Raw genomic sequence first — 17,338 nt, forward strand, 5'->3', positions numbered from 1 at the left:
GGGGCGAGGGGTTCTTTTTCTGTGCTCCCGGGAGCGGCTGCCCGGGGCTCTCGCGCTTCCTCGGGTGGGGCTGCGCGCAGATGGCCCTGGCCCGCGCGGCACGCGCCGCTCCCGCAGCGCCTACCCCGCGGGTGCCGCAAGGCCACCGTCCCCGAAGCGCCTTCCCCCATGGCCGCGCGCCTGTCCGGAGCCGGGGCGGCTCCGAGGGCCGGGTGCTGGGCGCCCGGGGCGGGGTTGCGGCCGGGGTCATTGTCCTCGCTGTCTTTGTAAGGAGACGCTTAGGTCACGGATCGGATGGTATAGCCTCGAACGCGGCCACACGAGGCGCGAGGGGCTCCGTCGGGATCAGAACGCAACCCTCTTTTAGAGGAAGAAGCAGCTCGTGTAAAATCAGTGGTCTCTTCCCCACGCAGGAGATGAGATATTCCCTTTAGGTCACATCACACTCACACTTAAAAATGCACACACTCGCACGCGCACCCAAACTTGCACCCCCTCGCAAACGCATTAAGGGCACACACACCCAGGCCCTATCCCCCTGCCAGCCATCCCAAGTTCACTGGCGCCAAACTCTAGCACTCCTCATGTTTCCCACCAGTGCAGCCCCGCACGCTGGTGGGCACTCTGCGGCTCACCCATCCGCACACTCACGTGCCCCCCTCTTCCCCGGGCCCGTTCAGAAGGTCGCGCGCAAACACTCCAGAGTCACACCTTCACAAGTGTCCTTGTGCGCGCGTGCACGCTCATATACACTCCATCTTGCACACGCAAACTCTTGCATATGCTATTCTTCTAGTCGCACGCACTCCGGGCCTGGGGTCTGCGAACGGAAGGGAAAGTGGAATCTAGGAGCTCTCCCAGGAAAGAGAAATGTGGAGGCCTGGACTTTGGCGCTGGGGACGCGGCAAGAAGGAGAGGTGACCCAGGAGCCCATCTCCTCCGGGAAAGTTGGGAGGGGGGACTGGACAAGTCCACAGGGTTCCCTCACACTACTGCACCGCCGCCGCCCCCCTCCCCCAGGAAAGGATTTCTCTCGAAGCAAGGCTTCGCGAAGGCGATCGAACACCGTCCTCCGGGTTCCCCCAGGGGGGGAGGGGGTCGGGATGGAAGGGGCTGGAGAGCCGCGCCCGCCTCCTAGTGGCCAGGAGAGGGTTAAGTCGGCTGGCTAGGAAGCGAGGGAGGAGCCAGCGAGTGCGGGAAGGAGTGGGGGTGGTTGGGAAGTGCATCCTCGCTGTCCCCACTCTCCCTCGGCGAGCAGCCGGGGCGCACGGACCGACGGACTGACGGACTCGCGCGCCGCTCGCGCTGCTGGGGGGCGCTGGCGCCGGGCGTCGACGGCCAGCTCCAGCCCTCCCAGCCCCGTCGCGCCCCGCCCCGTCCCGTCGGGGCCGATGGCTCCTCCCGAGGCCCGCAACCCGGGGGGCGCAGGGTAGAGCCTCGCGGCCCGGCCACACAGCCCGGGACTCCCGGGCCCTCCCGGAGCCCCGCGGAGTCCCCGCCGTCCGTCCGGCGGGCTCAGGGAGCGAGTGGGAGCGCCCTCCCCCCGCCGCCCCCTCCCCCGAGCGTCGAGACAAGATGCTGCCCGGGCTCGGGCGCCTGCTGCAAGGTAGGGACCTCAGCCCGCCGGCCGGCGGAGGGCAACCCGGGGAGGGGAGCCGGGTGCCCCCTCCCCCCCGGGCGTGAGGGTGGGGCAGTCGTGGGGGTGGGAAGGAGCCTGGGGATGGGGGGGAGAGCTTAGCTGGGGGCCCCGCCCCCGCGCCCAGGGTGGCCGGCTGGAGGAGCTCACCCGGCTCGAGCCTGCTGGGAGGTGCGGGTAGCTCGTGACCGAGGGGGGACGCAGGGGCAGGCGGACCCGGCCCGGGCTCCACCTGCTCCGGGGGACGCTGAGGACTCTGGCCGGCTGGGGAAGCGCCGACTCAGCAACTCCTCGTGCCCCGTGCCTCAGCACTTTCCAGTCACCTGGGAAGACTGGGGGTGTGGGTAGGGGGCTGTCTGGGAGGATGGGAGGCTCGGAGGGAAACCCAAAAGGCCCTGCCTGGTAAGACAGATGGAGGGCGCTAGAAGGCGGGGTGGGGGGGTAGCTTCACGGACTGAGTGACAAACTAGGGTGTGGACCGGAGATTGGGGGTGGGGTGGGGAAGGGGTCAGAGAGAGGGGGAGAGCAAGAGGCAGTCGGTGATGGAGAAAGTGGTTTAGGGGAGAGACGGAGAGAGAGGAGGAGGAATAAAGGTTAGACGGGAAAAACCTGGAGGGAAGTGGGACCCAGGTGAGGCCCGAGGAAGAGAGAAGGAAAGGGGAGACCAGGTTGGGAGAGAGATGGAGAGAAAGCGAGGGAATGGGACCCAGAATCGGGAAAGGAGGATGCGTAATGGGAAAGAGGGAGGTAGGCTGGGACCCTAGGGACCAGGAAGGAAAGGGGAGTGGGAAGACGGGGAACCTAGAAACCAGAAAGAGGTGGTGGATGGAGATGGGGTGTCAGGAGCCGGGAAGAGGATCCAGGATGAACACCAGGATCACGGACAGCGAATCATAAATGGGAGAGGGGCTGGGCCTGGGGCTGGGGCTGGGAAGGAAGGAGGGAAGGAAGAGGAGGAAGGGGACTAGAAGGGAGAGAGGTGCCAGAGGGGGCTGCCTAGGGATGAGACAAAGAGGCTTCTGGTAACCACTTCCACGTGGGAAGCCCTCCATTCCCAAAGCGCCCGCCTGGCCCGTCCCTTCTCCCAGGCAGTGGTCGGTGGGCCAGCCCGGGGAGCTCTGAGCTCAGGGCCTTGGGGGCGGCTGTGAGGGGGCAAGGGTGAGGACACTCGAGTGGGGTGGCAGCCTCCAAAGGTGGGCACCTTGGCTGGCTGCGTGCTGCCATTTATATCTCTGGGCCCTGCCGTCGGATCCTGCCGCCGCCACCCTGGCGGCTGCTTATTTTGGGGTGTCACATTCTGGCAGAGTGAGAAGCTGTTTGCAGCAGCTCTAACCCTCTGTCACCCGCATCGGTGCTTCCCCAGGCCCCTGCGTCACAGGCATCACTGCCACCTCCATCCTTCTCTGCGCCCCCACCTCCTCAGCCCCTACCCCCCTCAGCATCTGCCTGCCAGGCCGCAGCCCTTTCCCAGCCTTCTGGGTCTGGCACCGTTTGTTGTTCATCTGGGACCCTGTGCCCTTCCCGCAGAGCCAGAGCCCTGGATGCCCCTTCCAGGGGGCATCTTTTCCCGGGGCCACTCTGCCCGCTGGGTTAGCACCCTGGCATCTGCCCCCCAACCCAGAGTCCATCCACCTCCTCCTCCTCAAGCTCCTTCTCTCACCGGAGCCTCGGGACTAAAAGGTGGCTCTTGGGGTGAGAACCTTGTTTCTGAGCCTTGGTACTCCAGGGTGATAGCCCAGAGTCCTTGACAATGGTCTCTCGGTGAATGGATACGTTTTGGCTCCGGGCCCCTCAGCCTTCCGGGATCGATACCATGTACTGGCCTCTCTCCGCTCCCCGGGCAGGTCAATCCTCGCCCTATCTCCTGGACACTAGTCATTCCTTTTTGACTCCAAAATGGGCCGTCCCTTAAAGTGGCCACAAGCTGGAGCCCAGAAGAGGAAATCTGCAGAGAGCCTGGGTCCCTTCTTTGCTCTCACCCGGAAGGGCATCATGGCTGGCCCAGCCCCGTGCACCTGGGTGCAGTTTCTGTCTCCCTTTACCTTAAGGGCAGTGACTGTCACACTCAGGTGTGGGTTCTGTGGATGATATGGGGTCTCCAGCTGCAGAACCTGGGGCAACTCATTTTCTGTGCCTGAGCCTCCCTCCCCTCGCCTGAAAATTGGGGGCAAAAATATTGACCTCACGGGGTTATGTTACATTATACTCTATGCGTAAAGACACTATTTCTCTACGTAGAAATACCGTGCCTGGAGCACAGTAGGTGCTTAATGACAGATGGCTTCTGCCCACCCCTGCTCTGCGCTCCCCTGCGGCTCTAGCCATCACCTGCTGACTTTAGAAAAAAGGAAGAGGAGGAAAGAGAGAGGACGGGGTGAGCCAAGAGGGTGGGGGAGGCTGTCACCACCAGCTTTCCTCCGTCCCTTATAAGTAGTGAGGGCTTCAGTGAACTGAAGGCTTCAAGAAAGATATTGAAGGCAGACTGTCAGACATTCATGTCAGGAGGCCTGAGCTGCTCACTCAGAAACTGACCCTTCCCCTTTCTGGCCCTCAGTGGCACTGCCTGTGAAATAAGCGTTTTGGCCACTGACGTACCCACTCCCCCTTCCAGCTCCGACGCTCTGTATCTTGCCCTGGCCTTTGCTAGGGAGTCACAAAATGGGAGCTGGGAGCAGACATGTGGTCCTCAGGGAGGGAAAGGAGACAAGGCCTGGAGGGAAGGAGTAATGGTGAGGAGCCGTGGGAAGCAGGGGGTGGGGAAGGGACCGTGTGGCGAGAAGAAAAAGGGCTCACACCACGGGCACAGACCGAGGGCGGAGGAGGGAGAGAGGTGCGGCCCGCCAGCTCCCACTGCCTCTGCCCAGGAGCGCTCCAGCAAGGGCCGGGGGTGGGGGGCAGAGAAACCCAGCGCCCCCCACCTTCCCCTCCTCCTTGCCTCCAGTGAGAGCCGCAGCCTGAATTATGGATGAGGCTCCTTGGGTTACAGCTGCTTTGCACGGCAGAGAGGGCCAGAAATGGTAACAGAGTCACTGTTACGCAGCAGCTGTCACAGAGGGGCCCCCTGCTCAGGGCCCCTCCTCAAAGACCCTGCAGGGAACACCAGCTCCAACTTGGGGCAGTGGGCCGTGATGGAGGGGCGGATACAGGGGCAGGTGGAGGGGGCGTGGGGAAAGAAGAGAGGAGCCCCCTGATGTGGGCAAGCAGGGGGCCAGGGAGTTGTGAGTCAGCCCCGGCACCCTTGGCCTCTAGGCTGGAGGAGACCCTGGGGCCAGTGAGTGGCCCCTGACTCTGGAGAGCAGTGGGATTGCACATCCTTCCCCTGTCTCTCCTGGGGTACCGGGCAGCCCTGGAGGCTGAGGGAAGAGCTCCCTAATCCTCTGGAGGGCTGTGGCCTTCAGAGCTCACACTCTCTTGTGAGCTTGTGGATAAGGGGTGGGATTAAGGATCAGAAAAAGGATTTGACTTCCCCTGGCGTCAAGTCCTTGGGGAAGCAAGCTCAGAGGGGGACTGCTAAGAAGAGAAGTGTCCTGGCCAGGCATCAGGAGACTCCTTTTTGGTCCCTGCCCCATCAACCACTTTGCTGTGTGACCTTGGGCAAGTTCCTTGCCCTCTCTGAGCCCCAATGTGCCCTCCATAGAATAAGAACTTGAACCCGATGAGCCTGGAGGACCTTTCCAGCTCTGAGATCTCCTGTTCTTAGCCCCAAACCTCAGTCCTCGTGAAACCCACCCAGGGTTCCCTGCTGCGCTCCACCCCCCCCCCCCCCCCCCCCCCCCCCCCCGCCTGGTTCAGATGAGGGGTGAGAGACACGCCCCTCCACCCCACGTGGCTCTGAAAAACTCAGGAGGAGAAAGTAATCGTGAAACGCCGCACGGGGGAGGGGTGAGAAGGGCCGAGAAACGCGGAGGTGGTGTGAAGGAACGGAACAGCAGCCGCTGTGTCACTGAGTATTACATCACACCCAGCCTACACACGCACGGGGCCGCACTCACACACACGCGGAGTGCAGCCGGCACACGCTCGCACGCTCGCACCGCACAGCGCCAGGAGGGGCCCGGTCAGAGTTGGGGTGGCGCCCGAGGTGGGGGAACAGGAACACCGCACACATCAGGCATGGGGTCTCCCTCCCCCGCCCCCGCCCCCGTGTGTCCCCCCAGGCGAGGAGGCGTGGCAGGGGGTCCACGATACCCATGCCACACCCCTTGCCTACCATCACACACACACACACACACACACACACACACACAAACACAAACACGCCACACGGCAACCTCCAGAGCACAAGGCACCATTTAAAGTCACAGACCCTGGGTCTCTCCCCTGGAGTCTCTGAAGCCCAGAAAGCCCAGAAAACCTCGGGTCCTGGGTCCAAGCACCCATCTTCCTCCCCTCGGCCTTCATGGGCCTAATACATTGCTTGAAGCAGAAGGCTCTCAGTCTATGTGTGCCCAGGGAATCAGTGTCCGGGTTGTGGGGTGGAGGCTCCCCTTCACCCCAGGCCAACATGCCAGCAGAAAATCCCAGGAGTCATCTGGAAGTCATGGTAAAGGGCAGAGGTCAAGCTAGGTCCAGTCCACAAGCTTACGAGCTGCAGGGAAGGCAAGAAGACCAGGGGACAGGGATGGACGAGGGGGTCCTGCACAGGGATACAGGGGGCCTAGACTCGGCTCTTTAGCCCCAGGCCCTTAGGCCTGCTTCTCCATCCGTATCATAAGAAGGCTGAGCTATTTCCAGTATTCAAGTTGCTTGAAAATATATATACGTATATGCATCTTTAAGTGACTTCGAATGAGAACAGCGTGTGGTATAAAAATGCAGATTCCCAGGCTGCCCCCCAGGAATTCCGATTCTGCAATCTTTCCAGGACCACCCGGCTGATTCTGTTGCAGGCGGCCGCTGGCCTCAGATAGAAACGCACTTGCCCCTGGTCCCTAAGGGCCTTTCCAGCTTGGAGAGGCCCTGGTTCTTCCAAGGTGAAAGGTGAAAGCTGCCAGCAGGTGAGGGAGGGGGCTGCAGGCAGCAGTGGATTCTGCAGGGCCAGACCCCAGGTCAGCCAGAGAGGGCCACCATGCACGGGCCTTAGATTCACCAAGGCTCTCAATTTAGTTCCAGCCGATCTCAAATGGGGGCGACTCACTCCCCAAGGGACATCTGGCAATGTCTGGAGACATTTTGGTTATCATAACCAGGGGGCAGGTGTGACTGGCATCTAGCGGGTAGAGGAATACCCGAAATAGGACATCATATAGGACTGCCCCTGGCAGCAAAGAACCATCAGGCGCACCACACCGAGGCGGGGCGGAGGGAGGGAGCCCTGGCAGTCCACATGGCCAAACCTACCACAGTGGAACCAGTTGAAAAAAGACCACCACTCGTCAAACAACGTTAAACCTCGCTGTCTACAGTGCCCTCTTGGCATCTCTTTATTTTTTAACACACCAGGAGCCTCAAAAATCAGAGGTGGCTGGGGCTTCTCGCGACTCTAGGGATGCACCCAGAACCCCTCCCCGAGAAGCCCTGCGGTGAGGTGTCCCCCGCACCCCACCCTGGCCCGCAGCCCACCCAGACCCGCCTCCCTCTCCCCACAGGTCCCGCCTCGGCCGGCCTCCTGCTGATGCTCCTGGCCCTGCCCCCAGCGGCCCCCAGCTGCCCCATGCTCTGCACCTGCTACTCGTCCCCGCCCACCGTGAGCTGCCAGGCCAACAACTTCTCCTCGGTGCCGCTGTCCCTGCCGCCCAGCACGCAGCGACTCTTCCTGCAGAACAACCTCATCCGCACGCTGCGGCCCGGCACCTTCGGGCCCAGCCTGCTCACCCTGTGGCTCTTCTCCAACAACCTCTCCACCATCTACCCGGGCACCTTCCGCCACCTGCAGGCCCTGGAGGAGCTGGACCTCGGCGACAACCGGCACCTGCGCTCTCTGGAGCCCGACACCTTCCAGGGCCTGGAGCGGCTGCAGTCGCTGCATCTGTACCGCTGCCAGCTCAGCAGCCTGCCCGGCAACATCTTCCGCGGCCTGGTCAGCCTGCAGTACCTCTACCTCCAGGAGAACAGCCTGCTCCACCTACAGGTGAGCCGGCCCCGCCCGGGGCGCGCGCGCATGCGCAGAGCTCTCCCAGGACCCCGGGCTGCTCCGTCCAGGTGCCCATGGGGACACCCGTCCTGCCAAAGCATCTCTATTTCCCTGCCCCTTCTCTAAGTTTCTGTGTCCCTCTCACTCTCTCCAGGCGGGGTTCTCTTTTGTTTTCTCTCCTCTGTCTTCCTGTCTGTGCCTGTTTGGGTCCCTTGCTGCCTCTCTCACTAACTCTCCAACCCCCCATCTGTCTCCCTCTGCCCGGCTGTCTGTCTGTCTATCCTTTTCTGTCCCTCTCTGCCTCTCTCACCAACTTGCCTCCCCCATCTGTCTTCTTCTGCCTCTTCTGTCTGTCTCCCTTCACACGCCCACCCCACACACTCCCCCATGTCTGTCTGGGTGTATGTGTGTGTCTCTTTCTGTGATCCCTCCTTTCCCCCTTGGCTGCCTCCGAGGGGCTCTGCCTTTCACCGGGCACCCAGCCCGAAGGCCTTTGTGGCTGATTTTCTCACCTGCCCCCACACCCTCCCACACCCCGGGGAGAAACAGCAAGAGGGCAGAGCCCCTACCATTATGCCCCATGGGAGGCTCTGCCTCTCTCCAGCTCACTGGGTAATGGGACGAGGGCAAGTCCTCCCCTTTCTGGATTCCTGTCCCCCAGACCTGGCATCCCAGTGCAAGGGAAGAAGGAGAACAAAAGGGTAAAGGGCTGTTAAGTAGCTGGAAAATGGATGCTCTGGAAACGGAAGGAATAACAGTAATTGCTATTTATTGTTATTGTCATTGATCTAAATATTGTTTATTGTTGTTGTTATGCTGACTGTTTGACAGCCAGATCCTCCCGTTCTATTTCCCCAGGAAGCAATCACACACCCTCCAAACCACTCTGGAAGAAATTCCTCCCTTGGCTACATAGCCTCTGGCTGGAAAGGGGGCAAGGACATCCAAATTCTCCCCTCTCCCCACATAAGCCTGGAAGGCTCTTGCTCCTCCCCAGGTCGGTGCCTGCCTGGTCTCACCAGTGTGCCAATTTGAACATCAGGTCAGTGTTGACGTGGACAGTGTTAATGACAATACCCTAACAAACCTGCGTCCAGCACCCATTATGGGCTGGGTGCCAAGGACTCAGCAGGGAACAAAACAGACCAAGCTCCCTGCCTTCAGAGATAGCATTCTAGTGGGGGGAGACAGACAAGAAGAAAAATGCAGAGGATGCTGGAAATCTTGTCATGGCTATTATCACTGCAAAAATAATGATAACAGTAGCATCCACTACTGCTCAGTGGGCACACTGTGCGTCTGGCACAGGCATCGACAGGCATCGACTCTGGTGTCGTTTACAGGCGTGTGACAAATTTTGACCGTCCTGAACCCCAGTTTGCCCATCTGTAAAACGGGGGCAGCAACAGCCCCCATCTCCCAGGGATTTTATAAGCGTTCAGTGCATGAATAATTTGTAAGGCACTTAGAATAGTGCTTGGCATACGGTAAGCACTATATAAATGCTTGTTAAAACACTATTTTAAAAAGAGAAACAAACCTCATTTAACATTGGTCTTGGTGAAATGGCCCATCTTGGACCCAATCCTGGAGATTTGGGTCAACCTCTTGGATTATCCTGAGGCCATGAGTGGGTCCCAGAATACTCCCTCCCTTTTCCTGCCTGCCTAAATTCGCCTCGGATCTCAGGGTGTATGAAGTCTATTCGGCCACCTCACCTCATTTCCGTAGCCCCGTTGGAGGCTGTTTCCTCCACAGATGAGGAAGTGGAGGCCGAGAGTCCCAAAGACTTTGTAGATAGAAGGCCTCTTCCCGCGAAGTCTCTTAAACCACTGCACAGAGGCCACGTGACAGGGGGCTAGCGTGTCCCACCATCTCGCTGAGCCTCACGGGAACCTGGCAATAGGGACACGGGATAGAAGCTCCCGAGGCCACTCAACCAGGAAGGGCGGGTGGCATCTGAGCCTGCGTCCACTCAGACTTCTCCACCGGGCTCTGTCCGGGCACAGGAAGTACAGCAGTGTGGGCTCCCCTTTGAGAGCACATGCCTTGGAGTCTGCTAAACCGAGGTTCAAATCCTGGCTCCCGTAGGACTTAGGACAAATTACTCAACCTCCCGGCCTTCCATTTCCTCATCTCTAAAATGGCAATCGTGATGGTACTTAACATTTATCTGGGACATTTTGTAAGGTGGAACACTTAGCCCCGAGCCACACTCAATGCGTGTGTTACCATCATTATCCTATTACAGCCAGTAGTTCAACAACTACTCCTACGGAGCCCCTGACCTCCTTAGCAATATAGATCAGTTGGTTCAGAATGACGACTTTGGGGCCCGAGGGCCCGAGTTGGAATCCCCCTGCTCTATTTTCCGACTTACTGAACTTTAGGCAAGGTTCCCCCCCCACTCTGAACCTCAGTTTCCTCATCTTTAAAAGGGGGGGGGGCGGATAAAAGTAATACCTGGCACAAAGAACGGCTGTAAAAAGCAAATGCATTTGTGTATATAAAGCACATAGTTCAGTGCAGAATAAATCATGTCATGATGACATGACCCTCCATCGACCCTCAGGCCAGGAATGGCAGCCAGAGCCTGGGGTCAGGAAAGGCCTAGGCAAAGGGGGCCTTGAGTGGACACGGTGAGGGCAGGGGGTCCCCTGAAACGGGACATGTGAGTCAGGCACCCCTTGGTGTGAACGGTCCTGGGGATCATGGGAAGGAAGTGTCTTCGCACCTGGCCCTTCATAGAGGAGAAAGAGCCAGCCTCTGCCTGGGAGATGCCATAGGCAGGTGAGGAGACACGCGGGCTGGGGTGAGATCCACAGAGTGCAGGTGTGACCCAAGATGGCGCCTGCCCAGAGAGGGGAGCTTCGGAGGCGGTGAGAGGGCCACAGCTTTTCAGGAAGAGGAAGGTGGAGGTGGGATGGGGTGGAGTTTCTCATGGACCGTCTGTTGTAGGCCAGGCACTGCACCAGGGGGGGTTCGCTCATCACTGGATATTTACAGAGCACCTGCCATATGCGAGGGATTCTGGCGGTGAACAGAAACAGTGTCCCTGCTCTCCTGGAGCTGACGTCCTACTTGAGGAGAACCAGATGATAGAGACACCAGGTCTCTCCTTTAATCGTTACAGCCTGCACGGTACGCAAGGGCAGTCTCTGCACTCTGGCAGATCCGAATTGGAATCCCAGGTCCGCTTCTGATTTGCTGTGTGGCTCTGGGCAAGTTACTTAACCACTCTGAGCCTCACCGGGCCCATCTGTAAGGTGGAGAACATGACCTGCGCCTCAGAGGTTTGTTGTGGGGGCGGAAGCACATGCTGCTTGCAAAAGGCTCCGCACGAGGGGCGGCTCAGGGTAAGCGTCATTCCCCCCATTTAGCAGCTGAGGACGCTGACCCTCAGCAAAGCTCAGGCACCAGTCCAAGGTCACCCAACTGCTGAGGAGCGTAGCCTAGCATTGGCCCCCGTCCGCCTGACCCCAGAGTCCACATCCACATTCCACCATACACGGCTGGTGGACCCTAGCCAAGTGGCTTGCCTTCGGGGAGCCCCACTCTCCTGTTCTCTGGAAGGGACATAATAATGTTATCGGCCTCGTGGGGTCGCGATGATGGAGTTGCTACATGGGACTGGGCAGCACAGAGCTTGGCACACGGTGAGAGCTCAGCAAGTCAGCTGCCTGACGATGCTGACGCAGACGATGACGGTGACACCTGGCACAGACTGGTGAGCATTGTGAGTGGGGGTGCCTGGCACAGAGTAGACACTCAATACAGTTTTGTTGAATGAATGAGGTACATTCCAGGACTCACTTACTCATAAATATCAGATGAGGTTGGATCTTAATGATCAACCATCTCCAGTCCCTTGTTTCACAGATGAAAACACCTGAGGCCCAGAGAGGTTCGCGGAGCTGCCCAAGGTCACACAGCCCAGCGGCTAGCACGCCAGAGACTGGAGCTGGGAGGGTGGAAGGCAAAGTGAAGAGCAGGATGCTGTGGGGGAGGGGTGGGGGGGCAGGGCAGGGATGCTGCCTTGCGATTCCAAATGGATGCAGGGAGCTGTGAACTGACCTGGGGGGAGGTGAGGGAAATGTGGTTTTCCGAGATGGATGTGGATGACTTTAGCAACCGCTGTCAGCCCTGAGGGAGGGGGTGATGTGGGGGGGTGGGGGGGGTGGTGAGGGTGAGGGCTGTGAAAGTCAAGAGCTTATTAATGCACAGAGAACGTCTGAACAGGGAGAGAGGAAGGCCGGGACTTGAGAGCTGCAGCCCAGGAAGTGGCTGTGGGATTTGGCAACAGCTTGGATGAGGGGAGGGGTGTGGACCCCCAGACGGAGGCTCAGCAAGGGGAAGGCCAGGACTTTTACAAGAGGGAAAAGGGGGCAAGGAGAAGAGGTGGGAATTAAGGCATTCTGTAGCCCCCAAGTTGGGACTGTGGGTCAAAGGCGCCTGAATTTCTGGGTTGTCTGAATCTCTGGTGCTCCCTTCCTGACCTCTGGAAGTCCCCAAAGTGCCGATTACCTCTGCTTCTACTCCCGCCCCATACTGATCCTGACCAGGGATCTCTGGGTGGGGCCCACTATTGCTAACACTCCATAAAAAAACCAGAAACCCTAACTAGGTGTCTCAGTGGAAGGGTTTCAGAGCCCACTCCCTGGCGGGGGGGGCCAGGAAGACAAGGACAAGGAAGGCCAGACTGGGACAGGCTGACGCCACGGCTGTGCAGAGAGCCCACTGGAGACCTGAGCTGGACACACGGGGTGGTGGCAGCAGGGGGCAGAGAACGCTGGTGTCAGAGACAGCCAAGAAGGTTGAGGGGACGGATCTCAATGTGGCCAAGAGGAGGGTTCTTGGCAGGCTCAGTTCCTGTAGCAGAGAGGGCGGAAGGCAGATGGGAGGGGGCGAGCAAATGCGGGAGCTCAGGAAGGTGGAGGCTGTGGGTGTGGGCTAGGAGTCAACGCCCTCCCCCCACCTGAGAGCCAGCGACCAGGCTCCTGAGTGGGATGGGCGGGATCATCCCCCCTGGCAGGAACCGGTGGGAACCACAGCCTGGAAACAGGACCCAGGGGTGAGCTGCCTTGAGCACAGCGTATGCTCTTATCGCTGGGAACTAGACTTCCTGGGCCTGCTGACCACAGCGATGTCCCGCACAGAGGGGTGGATCTCAGTGCTGGGGTCCTGGGCCCTTCATCTCTCTGGGTCTTTGTGCTTTCCTCCATAAAGAGTGGCTGGGCCGGTGGACCCCAAAGCACTGACTCCCAAGTCTGGCTGGCCATCACCAAGCTGGTGAGCTGGATAAAATGCAGAATCCACCCCCCTGCCTCCTACCCACCCTCCCCTGTGCAGCATACCTAGACCTATTCCCTCACCCCCATTAATTCTAAATCAGAGCTCAAGATCCTTCCAGCACTAACTTGGCCTGATTCTGGGACCCCCCCACCCCCCAGCCCCAGGCAGGCAGGCGGGGCAGCCCCTCTAAGGGGACCAGTGATGCAGGGCATCAGACAGCAGGTTTCCTTCCCCTTCCCTGCTGCCTCCGGGGGTGGGGGGAGGGGGGCTGACGCTTGGTGCCATTAATTTCCCAGCCAAGTAGAATAGCAGAATTTTTGAGCCCCAGGAAGCTCCTCTCTGTTAGAGGAAAAGGGATGGACCTAATTGTAACTGAGACCCTACTGTCGTAATAACCACCGTTTATTGGTGGTGGTCTGTGTGCCCAGCGGGTACTGTATCCTTCCAGCATGATCTCACCTAACCCTCAGGTTGTTCTCTGGGTTATACATGCTGAGGAAACTGAGGCTAGATGAGGCTAAAGAACGTGCCCGATGTAACGCAGCTGGAAAGAGGGCAAGCTGGATCCGAAGCCCTGGGCTGTCACTCCAGAGCCTGTGGGCTTCACTGGACCGAATCCCAATGTGCCAGGCACTGTGCCCAGCACTTCACCCATCTGCTCTTTGTGTGGATCGTCTTCTTTAATCCTCAGAACAAACCCGGGAGGAGGTACACTCATCCCCATTTTATAGATGCGGAAACAGGCTTAGAGAGATTACTGGCACGGCCAAATCAGCAATCTTGGCCAACCCACAGAATGCCTACCCCTGTGGAAATCCTGTTCTAAGGAACTGAGTGTATGTTGCTTATCTAATCTCCACATCTCACAGGTGAAGAAACTGAGTCAGAGATCCTGAGACTCGCCCCAAGTGGCACAGTCAGGACTGCTGGATCCAGGGCTTGAAGTCAGGCAGTCTGGCTGCCCGGTCTGCATACTTAAGCAAACCCGGGGTTCTCCTCCTCCAAGTGTGGTCCTCGGACCAGCAGCATCAGCACCACCCGGGAACAGAGCCTCAGGCCGCACCCCAGACCTGCTGAATCAGGAACCCAGGGGGCAGCACGCAGGCCCCTGCAGGAGATTCAAAGCACTAGCGGTCTAAGAACCACTGCCCTCAACCGTATCGCGTTCCCCCACCTTACCCTCTCCGCGGGTGAGGGGAGGCAGGATTCAAACCCAGGACTCCGAATCAAAAGGTCAAACCCTCTCCGGTCTACCGCAGCGCTCCCCCTCCCCTCCCTCCTCTCCACCCGCCTCTAAGGACCGCTCTCTTCTCTCCCTCCTCCCCGTCCCCCCCCCAGGATGACCTGTTCGCGGACCTGGCCAACCTGAGCCACCTCTTCCTGCACGGGAACCGCCTGCGGCTGCTCACGGAGCACGTGTTCCGCGGCCTGGGCAGCCTGGACCGGCTGCTGCTGCACGGGAACCGGCTGCAGGGCGTGCACCGCGCGGCCTTCCGCGGCCTCAGCCGCCTCACCATCCTCTACCTGTTCAACAACAGCCTGGCCTCGCTGCCCGGCGAGGCGCTCGCCGACCTGCCCGCGCTCGAGTTCCTGCGGCTCAACGCCAACCCCTGGGCGTGCGACTGCCGCGCGCGGCCGCTCTGGGCCTGGTTCCAGCGCGCGCGCGTGTCCAGCTCCGACGTGACCTGCGCCACCCCCCCGGAGCGCCAGGGCCGCGACCTGCGCGCCCTCCGCGACGCCGACTTCCAGGCCTGCCCGCCCGCCGCGCCCACGCGGCCCGGCAGCCGCGCCCGCGGCAACAGCTCGTCCAACCACCTGTACGGGGTGGCCGAGGCCGGGGCGCCCCCCGCCGACCCCTCCACCCTCTACCGAGACCTGCCCGCCGAAGACCCGCGGGGGCGCCAGGGCGGGGACGCGCCCACGGAGGACGACTACTGGGGGGGCTACGGGGGCGAGGACCAGCGGGGGGAGCAGACGTGCCCGGGCGCTGCCTGCCAGGCGCCCCCGGACTCCCGCGGCCCCGCGCTCTCGGCCGGGCTGCCCACCCCTCTGCTTTGCCTCCTGCTCCTGGCGCCCCACCACCTCTGACTGCGGTGCTGAGACTGAAGAGGCCATCGTCACCCCCCGCCCAGCCCCGCCCGGCTGAGGCCGGCCGGGCCCTGTCCCCGCCCCGGCCTTGCTGCCTTCCTGTCCCCTCCCCTCTCCTCTCTTCCCAGGGGACCCGGCCTGGCCAGGCCTCTCCCTGCCTCCTGGGCTGTTGGCTCAGGGCAGCCCCCGGAAGTCTGGACGCGTCTGGTGGCTCAGCCCTGTTCTCCCCAACTCCGGCCATTAACTCTTTCCCACCCCAAGGCTGGGGTGGGACACCCCAGGCAGCCGCTGTCCCCTTCTCCCAGTGCCCACCGTGGACGAGAGGGGCTTTCGTCCGCAGAGCATCTTCCACCAGCAGAGCCTTCGGAAGCTCCCGGGAAGGGAGCCCCACCCAGGAGCCCTTTGGAGGGATGCCTCACTTGGGGCCAGGCTAACCTGAGGCCCCTGCTTATCCTAGCCCCCCTCAACCTCCCGACACCGGAGGAATACTTTTCTCCTAAGTCTACCCGGGACATTTTTTAGGGTGCCCGGAGAGAACTTTCCTCTCCACCGTGGCCCCCGTGTGGTGAAGATCAACATAAGTAGTTTGGGGAAAAAAAAAATTTATTAAAAAATTCTATTATTTTACCTTCTTCTGTAAGATTTGTTGGCTCAGGACCTCAAAAGAGGGAAGAGGGCTTAGAACCATCGGGATTTCAGGGCCAGGAGGGTTAGAGAGAGAGGAGATCCATCCCATGCCATCAAAGCGCTTCTCGCTGGCTGGAGCCCGTGTGTATGCTGCTCCCCGACGATGAGAAGCTCAAGACTGAGGAAGAGGGGTGTTTGCGGAGCCCCAGGCAGGCCAGGTGAAATCTGACAGCCGAGAGTAGGGGCTGACATCACCTCACCTCCCCATCTGTCCCAGAGAGGCAGCTGCAGCCCACCCTGGGTTGTCTGGCCCCTGAGGAGCTAACCCTGGGGAAGGCCTGCAGCCTGGTTAACAGCTCCCTCGCAGGCCCTGTTCCTTCAGGAGGGAAGAGCATTTCTCACCTCACCCTGCAAGGAGAAATAACAGACATCCACGGTCACAGCCAGCCCAAACATGGCTTTGGGCAAATCTGAAAAAGGCACCTCTTCCTCAGGGGAACCCAGCCCCACAGCACAGCAAACACCTTAGCAAGCGGAGCCTAAGGCTGAATTTCAGCTCACACTGGCCCCGTTGGCTGAGTGCCTTTGTGCAGTGTACAGCCTAACCCTACAGATCAATGTTCTCTTTCCCTTGGCTCCTGCAAGGTGGGATGGACCAGGTCAGAGAAGCAGTCCTGCAAGCAGGTTAGAAGAGAGACTGAGGTCCTAGGGTGACCAGAGGGACAAGAGTCCCAAGTTGGGGTGTCCTGCTGGCTTGAGGTATGACCAGAAGCTTCATCTTTCCAGTGTGTGAAGGGGAGACTGAGGGAAAGGAAAAAGCTTGACTAAGAAGGACTTGGGATGGAGCCTAGGAGTGAGTCTCACCAGAGCGACCGGGGGAGAAGGTGGATGGTTTTCATTTAGGATTAAGAAGCTACCTTGGGGGGTGGGAGTGGCAAGAGAGGGGACCCGGATGCCAGCGCTCAGACGGGAGGGGTGCTGAGGTTCTGTGACTCTGGCCGGGCAAGTCAGAAGGCTGGCCAGGAGAGGAGGCAGAAACAGGAAGGAGTGGACACTGAAGGCCTGAGGCAGGCCGACTTTGGATAGGCGTGTGGGGTGGGTGGGGAGATAGTGAAAACGGCTAGCTAGTCAGGAACCTGGGGAGCTCTGGGTCGGGGGTCTCCCAGGTGCCTGTGTCAGGCTGACTTTGAGGAGGCTAGCTACTGGGACCAGGGGGCCAAGAGCTCTGATGGAGGACGAGCTGCTGGGGGCTGGGCAGGGCAAGGGAGGGTGCTGGGAAATCAGATGCAGGCCGTCCAGGTCACAGAATTATCGTTGTGAAATATTCATGGGCCTTCGGTCCAGATTCTATTTCAGAACAGTGAAAGCAAGAGGAGTGTGTGAGCCTCAGGAAGAAGCCTACAGCAAAGCCTCTTTCCACCACCCCACCCCCACCAGCCCAGACAGACCCACGGACACCCATCACGTGCACACCCACGCTCACACGCTCTCTCACACACACTCACACAACACAGAGCTACGGAGCACGTGCAGGCAGGCTGACACCCACGGGTCCCACAGACGGGCAGATGTACCCCAAATACCGGCGTGCACGCATAGCCGCACGGCCACCGAAACAGGAC

The 17,338-nt window shown here is 60.1% G+C and overlaps 1 protein-coding gene across 1 annotated transcript; it reads left to right on the forward strand.

The window, feature by feature from the left end:
- The first annotated feature begins 1,257 nt into the window (after window positions 1-1,257).
- Window positions 1,258-15,695, forward strand: RTN4RL2 (reticulon 4 receptor like 2). The gene is made up of 3 exons (XM_042958365.1): window positions 1,258-1,606; window positions 7,225-7,706; window positions 14,340-15,695. The coding sequence occupies exons 1-3, from the start codon at window positions 1,576-1,578 to the stop codon at window positions 15,087-15,089; spliced, it is 1,263 nt and encodes a 420-aa protein (XP_042814299.1). The 5' UTR covers window positions 1,258-1,575; the 3' UTR covers window positions 15,090-15,695.
- Window positions 15,696-17,338: the final 1,643 nt, after the last annotated feature.

The sequence above is a fragment of the Panthera tigris genome, chromosome D1 (assembly GCF_018350195.1).
Source record: "Panthera tigris isolate Pti1 chromosome D1, P.tigris_Pti1_mat1.1, whole genome shotgun sequence".
Classification (NCBI taxonomy): domain Eukaryota; kingdom Metazoa; phylum Chordata; class Mammalia; order Carnivora; family Felidae; genus Panthera; species Panthera tigris.